Source organism: Dipodomys spectabilis, unplaced genomic scaffold (genome assembly GCF_019054845.1).
Source record: "Dipodomys spectabilis isolate Male_0828 unplaced genomic scaffold, ASM1905484v1 ptg000085l, whole genome shotgun sequence".
Classification (NCBI taxonomy): domain Eukaryota; kingdom Metazoa; phylum Chordata; class Mammalia; order Rodentia; family Heteromyidae; genus Dipodomys; species Dipodomys spectabilis.
Genome location: NW_024870762.1, coordinates 8,511,760 through 8,521,280, shown reverse-complemented (window position 1 = coordinate 8,521,280; position 9,521 = coordinate 8,511,760). Strand labels below are relative to the sequence as shown.

Here is a 9,521-nt window from a genome sequence, read left to right as displayed (position 1 = left end):
CCCATTAACTCTGAAAGAAGAAGGGCTTATTGAGTGTTTAGAATAAATAGGAGTTCATTAAGTCATGGAACTGTATGACTAAGTGTGGTCTGGAATTTGTCCCAAATCAATTGTTTTTTTTTCTGGCTTCTCTGTGAAAAAATCAGAATTCAGTTGAGAAAAATATAATTCGAAGTATTGAGCAGGAGATAACTAAAAATAAGTAATTACACTACCAAAAGCTTTGTAAATTTAAATGAATAAGAAACAGGGAAGACCATCAGAAAGTATGGATTTTCAGAGCCCAAGAGTGGCTTTTTTTATTTATTTTTATTTTTTTAATTGTGAAAATACTGTACAGAGAGGTTACTTATCAAGCATTGTAGCCTCCTCCTTTGTTTCCCCAAGAGTGTCTTAACTGTCTTTCACCTCCTCAATTTTCATAGTTTTAGTACCAGAGATATAGAAATAGGCACATATGCTTTGCATTGATTTTTGTCAATGAAATATTACCAGCAATTTTAATAAGATATGACTCAAATCATTTCCAATTTGGTGACTACAGATCAAAATGTTAAGGTAACCCCAGGTGGAATATAGTCTACCTTAAATATCCATACCAAGACATAATAAGAACAAACTTCTGAAATTTAAAACAATGAAAGACAATAGTGATTGTGTTTGGAGACAACCAAGTCATTTCCTATAGATGAACAAAGATTCTCAAGTAACAGTAGATTTCTCAAAAGAAAACAGACACCTGAGACCAACCTCTACTGATCACCTTCCCTGTGCTAATTGGAGGTACACAGTTACACTGGAGCATTATTGTGGATTCAGACCCAGCAGCCATTCCTTTCTGAAAAGCCCAAATACATTTCCTTCTTCCAGATCTGAAGGATTCCGAAAATTTGGTATGTATATTAACACTATACATTTTTGGTAGCATAACTGAAATGGGAATCTGGCTTCACCTTCCTTAAAGCACATATAACATTGAACATTGACTTACTGTCAGAGAATTGACTGGTGATCTTTGCTAGTGATCAAACCCTATTTCTGTTTACTAGATCTTCCCTGTGGATTTTCTCTTTATGAAGATCAAGGAAGTCTCTGGTAAATGTTACTTAATTTTTCTACAATTCTGCAGATAGCAGACCACACAACCAGTCAACAATACAATTCTTTGTGACCCAGAGTATTCTTATTACCACCAGGCTATGGTGATTAATGTCCACCTTTTCCCTATACCCTGATGTCAAATTATGTCATAGTGTTTATTATTTTAACAGTGAAGACCTATCACAGGTTTGTTCTATGTTGTTGGGACTATGTATCATCATAAAATTACTGCCACAGCGATGACAGGCCCTGTTACATACATTAAAATCACTGATGAACAGATTTTTCATGGTAAATCATATAAAGCATACCAATTTTCCAAAGGCTCTGGCATATTTCCCTTAGGATATAATATGAATGTTCTTATATTTCGTCTTCATTTACTGCAGAAAATTTTGGTTCAACCAGAATAAAGTTAATATGATGCACTTAGTAGCTTCAAATAATTTTGTCTATTTGTTGTCATCCTTGTTACTGCAAAATGGGCCATAAAACACTAGGCTCACAAATATTAGCAATAAAGCTACTTTATAAAGGTTGCAGAGAATGAGATTTCTGTTTCCTGCTAGATGTGTATGAAATCTAAGCCCACTTAGACAAACAGGGCAAACAGATCATTGTCTGAGAAGAGATAATTATGGGATAAATTGTTTTATATGGTTTGGTTTGTCAACTAGAATAACAGAACTGAGAAATCTTTAAACTAGCTAAAAGAATGAATCAAATACAGATATCGTTAGTATTTTTCCCTTCAACGAGCCCGCCAACATTCATTCAGCTATCCATTTCTGTGAATCAGTAAAAATGGACTGAGAAATGCAAAACCAAGGGTTACAAATTCTTGAACATGTGCTAGTATGAAAACAGGGTCTGTGGCGACAATTAAATATACAGACAGCCAGCAATCTGTCAGATAAAAGAAAAGGAAACAAAACATTAGTTGGAGAACCCTTTGAGCAGCTTTCATCTCAGGAGGAGTTTTGTAGAGAAGCTTGGAGTTTTGAAGATATAAAACATGCTGGTGGTGTTTGTAGAGATGAAATACCATGTAGCCACTGGCCACAGCCATGATCCCTAGAGACACAGCATCTCTCACAGACATGAAAGTGAGAAAAATATTGTTTATTTTCTGACTTCTTGGTAAAGTAAAACAATAGAGGTCTGTCTTAATAAAGTAAGATGTATTCATGCTGGTTATTATGATAACATTTAACAAGCTCATGCTAATGAAGGAATTGAGTATCCAAAAGAAGAGCAACACGGGAAGGATGTGCCATGCTGACCTTGGCTTGAGCCTCCTCCACACAGAACTTCTGGGGCTGATGGTGCTGGCCTGGACCAGTGTGAGGAGACTGCTGGTGCAAATGGACAGACCCCGAGACAACCTCTCCAGGTAAACGGTAATTGTACAGGCTAAAACACCTAGAAAAGTTTTCAATCCCAAAGCTGCTATTGTCCATGGCAATCCTTTGGACAGCAGCAGTATAATGTTTGTCAAAACCACAGAGATGAGGATCAATTGTACAGACTTCTTCTCATTACCTCCCCCTAAACTGCGCATATAGTTCACAAAAACAGAGATATTCCCTAAAATTCCAAGTCCTGTTAGAAGAAGGGAAAGCAGTGGCCTGAGAAGCTTCCAAACCATGTCTTAGAAATGTTAGCTGAAAATTAGGATTAATTAAATAAATCAGATATTGAAATCTTTAAAATGAAGGCACTGAAATATCTTTGACCTGTGATGGATTATATAATGCTTTTCAATTTTTTTTGTCTTCCTAAAGATCCCAGTTTTTCCCAGCCCTCCTTTTACCTTTGATCTTATCAATTTCTGATGCATATCTGGAAATTTTCTTTGAGATACTTTAGAATCACCTACAAAAATTAAATGACAAATGTCAGATCAAGGAAGTGACAATACTCCCAGCTAGTTTGAGAAGCAATATAGTATACAATCTTAAAAGATAGGCTTGGAAGTGGTGCTGTGGCTCCAAGTGATAGAGTGTTTGCCTTGAGCTGAAGACCTGAGGGATTGTGCCTAGGCCCAGAGTTCAAGCCACATGACCAACAATAACAACAAGAAAGATGGCTTAATTAGATGTGTAAGTACATTTATCACAGACTTAGTTTTCTTCAGTTATGGAAGAATACCATTGACTTTGTTGTATAAACATATAAAATAAAACTGAATTGTTTGTATTTATAATAATTTATAGCATGAACAAGTTATAATTTGAATTACTATAAGAAAAATCATATATTTTCATTATTGCCAAGAGGTTTTCTACCAAGCAGGCATATGAAAAATGAAGTTTGTCTATATGATATTATAATAAAATGTTTAAATACAGAAACCTTGAATATAAATGCAGAAAGAATGCTTCATATTAAATATATATGTCTGTATGCATCTAAGGAGACAGCTACATAACAAATAAAACAATTGTCTATTTGCAAACAGAAAATGTATCAAAAGTGAAGTGAGCCTATTATATGAAAGTTAATAATGATAATAAGTTTAATGCCAATGAAACTAATATCTTTAAGGGGAAAAAAGCAGCCAGGAGATGTTGGCTCACACCTGTAATCCTAGATACTCAGGAGACTGAGATCTGAGGATCCTGGTTCAAAGCCACCTCAGGCAGGAATGTATGTGAGGCTTATCTCCAATATACTACTCAAAAAAAGCCATAGTGACAATATAGCTCAAGTGGTAGATTGCTAGCCTTGAGCAAAACAAGCTCCGTGATGGAGAGAGCACAGTCCCAGAGTTCCAGCCCCAAGACTGGGAAAAAGCTAAAGAAAAACAAAAGCAAAGCTCATATATCTGTCTAACTTTTGGAAGAACAGAAGGTGAAAACTTTATACAAAGACCCAGCTTGAGCACAAGGACAAGTATTCTCAAGTATTTTGCCATGAAATCTACTAGAATCATCCAACTCATCTTTTTTTTATCCATATTGTGATATTAGAAGAGTATATTCTTTAAAGCTTATAGAAACTTTCACTAACTTACTTGCATGCCAAAAAAGAAATAAGATTAATATTCATAAGAAAATGCTACATGGACACATAAGTAAACCAAAGCGTATCAGTTCAACTTACCTTGGTAGTTTGTTGCTACCACTGGGTTAGTGTTTCTGTCAGAAAGAGGCTTCCCAAGTGTTATTTGTAACTTTCACATTTGCAGAGTTCTTGGCTAGCTAAAATACCAAAAAAGCTTCAATTGTCACAATTATCCTGTCAGGAAAAAGAAGCCCTTACAGAATTTTAATCCCTAAAGTAAAACTTGCTTTTCCCTCCATAATTATTATATTTGTTTGGCTTAGAAGTTGTCTTAGGGTAATTAAGTTTTAATTATACTGGCTGGAAGACTGAATTGAGAAAGTCAACCATTAGCAATGTGTCTCACTTCCTAGGACTGTCTTTACAGCTTAAAGATGTGAATTAGCTTACGGACCAGAATCTGAGACACAGAATAAGTCATTTCATTTTTTTCCCCTCAAGCCCCTTTTCAAACTCAGGAATGTAAATGATGATTAATATAAATACTGTGATTTCTCAGCAACCTGCATATCTAGACTTGAAGGAGACAAGTTATTTTGACGTACTTAGCCTGTTTGGAAGGTCAAAGTCTTTGCCATGTTTATTTATTCTGTTTATTAAATAGCAAGGTCAATAAATGCATCCATGCATAAAGCACCAAGAGCACTTTTCTAGTTCAAATATACCAAACAACAGTCTTTCTCTCTATTACTCACCCTACTCTCAAAGAGGAACTCTGTAGTCCCTGATCTAACGGAATGGCAAAATATATGCACACAGGTCTGAGAGCAGAAGTAGGAACAGCACCATTTTCTAAAAGTGTGAGCAGTGTTTGGCTGGCTCTGAGGCAGTCTCCTTCCTAGTCAGCAGTCTGATATTGTTTTTTTATGTGACGATATTTTCTTATCTACGAATGAACTTTGCGTAGAAAAGTATTATAGTATACTTATGCCATAGATGAAAATGGCATTTTAAGATAAATATGTTTGACCCTTGTCTTCAATAAGGCAATCAAGGTTCAGAGGCAGTTAGTATTTGGAAAATGATATAAGTAAGAGTAAATGCAAATTGAAAGGTTAAATAATTATGTAAAATAATAAAATTTTCTGATACAATAGAGTGCTTTCCTTTTCAAATTTTATTAGATTATATTGCTTTGAAAGTTCTTTGTAGACACAAATGCATTCATATATTTATATAAATATATACGTATAAAATGTATACATGTTATATAGAAATATGTATATATCTGTACCTAAATATTTGCATACACATATCCATATATACTTATAATGGCACATATATGTGGGTACTAGACACACAAATATATGTTGTGCACTATATATTTAAAAATATCTTTCTTTTTTAATGTGTTTTATTGGGAAAATACTGTACAGAGGGGTTACAGTTACATGAGCAAGGTAATGAGTAGATTTCTTATCAAGCATTGTTGCCTCCTCCTTTGTTTTTCCACTAAAATATATTTCTATGCACAAATACACATGCACACATACATATGTGCAGCACATGTACACACATGCACATATTTTGATGTGCACATGTATGTGCACTTACATATGTTCATGTATATTTATTCATTTACTTATTTTTTATTTTATTATTTACTTATTTTTAATTGTAAAGGTAAACAGAGAGGTTACAGTCATGTAAGTAAGATAATGAATATATTTCTTTTGGACAGTGTTATCCCTTCCCACATTCCTACCTCCCCCCGCTTTCTTTCCTTCCCCCTTCCTTACCAATTCTTGTCCCCTCCAAGTTGTAAAGTGTATTTCCAGCATAGTATCTAGTGAGTACCTCTATTGCATTGGTTCACCCATTGTCCCACTGTTTCTGTGATTCCCCTCCTCTTCCCAGATCAGATAAATTTATATGAAAAACAAAGGTTACCGAAATAAAAAAGGGACCACAAGGAATACACAAGAAAGGAAAATGAAAGAAAAAAAGAAATAACTGCCAACAGTATACTAAAACAACAACAAGAAAAAAACAACAAAAAACCCTCTTGTTTCCATATCTTGGAGCTCATTTTGATTAGTATTATTTTATGTGATCCTATAAATAGCTATGTCCTATTGTGATCCTCTGTTAGGCCTATGCTAGGTGTATACTAATTTCTACAAATGAGGGAAACCATGGAACCTGTTTCTTTGGGTCTGGCTTACTTCAGTTAATATGATTTTTTCTAACTTTCCGTTTCCTTATGAATGTTTTCTGATAGAAGCATAGAATTCCATTTGTGTGTGTGTGTGTGTGTGTGTGTGTGTATGTATATATCTTACATTTTTTAATCCATTTATCTACTGAGGGCCATCAGGGTTGATTTCCATATCTTAGCTATGGTAAATAATGCTTCAATGAACATAGTTGTGCTGGTAACTTTAGTGTGGCCTTGTTTGTGGTCCTTTGATTGAATGCCCAGGAGTGGGGCTGGAAAGGTGGCTCAGTGGTAGAGTGCTTGCCTTGCATGCCTGAGGACCTGGGTTTGATTCCTCAGCACCACATAAGCAAAAAGAAAAAAGCTGGAAGTGGCGCTGTGGCTCAAGTGGTAGAGCGCTAGCCTTGAGCTGAAGAGCTGAGGGACAGCGCCCAGGCCCAGAGTTCAGGCCCCACGATCGGACCCAAAATAAAAAAAAAAAAGAATGAATGCCAAGAAGTGGGATTGCTGGGTCTTAGGGGAGTTCTATGTTTAGTCTTTTGAGGAACCTTCATATTGCTTTCCAAAGTAAAACTATATAATGCACTCATTAGTTTGACAACTGGTTTGTTTTTCCCAAGACCACAGAGCCTTATTTACAAACATAATCCTCAAGGAAAGTACTTCCTTATTTCCTCCATTCACACTTTTTGCTTGAATTTGTGAGAGAATGAGCAAGTTCAAAGTTTTGATATGTAATGAATCCACAAAGAATATAACTAATACATATTAGTTATAATTAATGTATAAAGTATTATGTTATTTATAGTAAATATTATTCATGTTAGTTAATCATATATTATTTACTTATTCTTTTTTATTGTTACTTATTTATATATATAGAATATTTATATTATCTTTAAATAGTTGTACAAAGGAGTTGTCATTCACCAAAGCAGTTTTACTAATACTCTTTAAAAAGCAAAATTTAAAAGAGAAGGAAGACTAATAGTATTTAAAGCAGAATGTAATAATATATTTATTTGGATGTTCTGTACATTATGAAACTGAAAGATTACTAAAAAATTTGTTGAATAGTTGCTGCCTTCCAAAGTACCTGTTTATTGGAAGCATTTGTCTTTATATATTCTGATGTGTTATGGATTTAAATAAATTCTGTAAATAAAATTAATTTTAAACACAATTCATGGCTCCTTTCTCATATCATTTTTTAATTTTTGTTTTTTAAAATTGTTATTCTATAGATGGTGTACAGAGGGGTTATAGTTACATGAATCAGGTAATGAGTACATTTCTTTACCCTTGCTTTTGTTCTTTCCCTCCTGACCTCCCCCTCCAGCCAAATTGTATAATTCATTTTAGCATAGTGTCTAGTGAGTATCACTACTGCATTTATTCACACTTTCCCCCACCATTCCTGTGCTGCCTCTCCCTCTTACTCTACCTGAAACAGATAATCTTACATGAAAGACAAAAGGTACAGAAAACAAAAACAATGAAAAAGGAGAAAGAACACACAATAACAAAAAACCTCTTGTTTCCATTTCTTAGAGTTCATTTAGATAAATATAATTTTATATGTACATAGCTGTTGAGCACTTGTAATCCTCTCCTAAGCATATCCTCCTTTGGTGTGAATGTCTACAATTTAGGATGTCCAGTATAATTTATGATGTCCATGTGTAGTTTTTTTGTCTTTTACCATCCAGCAAGTTTACTTGTAGATTTATAGGCTCATTGTAGTTACAGAAAATGAGGGAAACCTTGCAACCTATGTTTCATTGGTCTGGCTTACTTTGCTTAATATAATTTTTCCAAGTCTTTCAATTTGTTTACAAATGGTCAATATCATTCTTGGTATGGTAACCATAGCTGAACATATATAATTTACAAGCAACCAAAATGAAAATTTTCCCTACTTCTTGAGTGTGGTTTTATATTACCCTAGGTAAATAAATAATTGGTTAGGTCATTCGGTGTGTCATCTTTCAGTTTTCTGGCCTGTGGCAGCGGGTTCTTGTTTTTCCATCTGTATAAACATCACAACCAGTTCTCTCTACCTTCAGAGCTTAAGGTTTGCAAACAATTCCAGCCTGCCAAAATAGAGCGACTCTCATTCTCATGACTTATTTTCATCTCAGGATACTAATATTATTTTCCCCCCTCTACACAGATTTCACTGAACTGTGAGTTCAAGGTCAGGACAGAATGAAGTTATGAGAAGCTACCTCAAAAAGAAAAGGAAAAAATATATAATCAAAAAGCCAGGGAAGGATTAAATGGTAGAGAACTTGAATGGCATATGTAAAAGGTATGTATATAAAGCACAAACAGAATGAAGTAATCATTCATCCTTGTTAAGTAGAATTGTTTAAGTCCAAATATTCAGGCATAATAATGAAATCTGCTAGAAGACTTCTTTGAAGAATATAGTGTAAACCTATTTGTATCAAGGCAAAGATTTTGTGTTCTTAGCCTCTTATAACAAGTGAAATATCATAAACAGCTTTTCAAAATGTTCTCAACTGATATTTAATTGCTAAAACGACATATTCAACCCAAGTGTTTTATCATAAGAACTCAAGGATTAAATTTCTCATTTAAATTAAGAAATAATCATATTAATTTTCATAGACTCTCTCTCTCTCTTTTTTGTTAGACATGGAGTCTGAGCTCAGGGTCGAGACTCTGTCCCTGAGCTCCTTTGCTCAGGGCTACCACTCTACACAGTGCCACTTTTTGTTTTCTGATCGTCTATTGGAGATAAGAGTCTTACAGGCTTACCTGCTCTGGCTGATTTTGAACTGTGATCCTCAGATCTCAGTCTTCCTAAGTATTCTAGGACTACAGGCATGAGCCACTGGCAGTCAGCCTCACAGAGTCTTTTATGATATAAAAAAGATTGACAGCATTGTATTGCTGAGAACACCAAGACACTAATAAGTGATATCCAGAAAGAAGCCACAAATGATTTACAAACATAATTTATTCTTTTTTTAAAAAAAATTCACATTTTTTAACAGCTTAGATAATATGCAATAATAAAACAAACTTTTTATTTTGTCGGTAGTGGGGCCTGAACTCTGGGACTGGGAGCTGTCCCTCAGCTCTTCAGCTCAAGTTGAACACTCTACCATTTGAGCCACAGCACCACTTCTGGCTTTTTCTGCTTATGTGGTGTTGAGGAATCAAATCC

The 9,521-nt window shown here is 34.6% G+C and overlaps 1 protein-coding gene across 1 annotated transcript; it reads right to left on the bottom strand.

The window, feature by feature from the left end:
• Positions 1–1,879: 1,879 nt before the first annotated feature.
• Positions 1,880–2,662, bottom strand: LOC122111525 (vomeronasal type-1 receptor 3-like). The gene has a single exon (XM_042684391.1). The coding sequence runs from the start codon at positions 2,660–2,662 to the stop codon at positions 1,880–1,882; it is 783 nt and encodes a 260-aa protein (XP_042540325.1).
• Between the last annotated feature and the right edge of the window lie 6,859 nt (positions 2,663–9,521).

Excerpts from the sequence above, each read along its gene's own strand:
- LOC122111525 (XM_042684391.1), bottom strand. The coding sequence starts at position 2,662 with ATGCGCAGTTTAGGGGGAGGTAATGAGAAGAAGTCTGTACAATTGATC.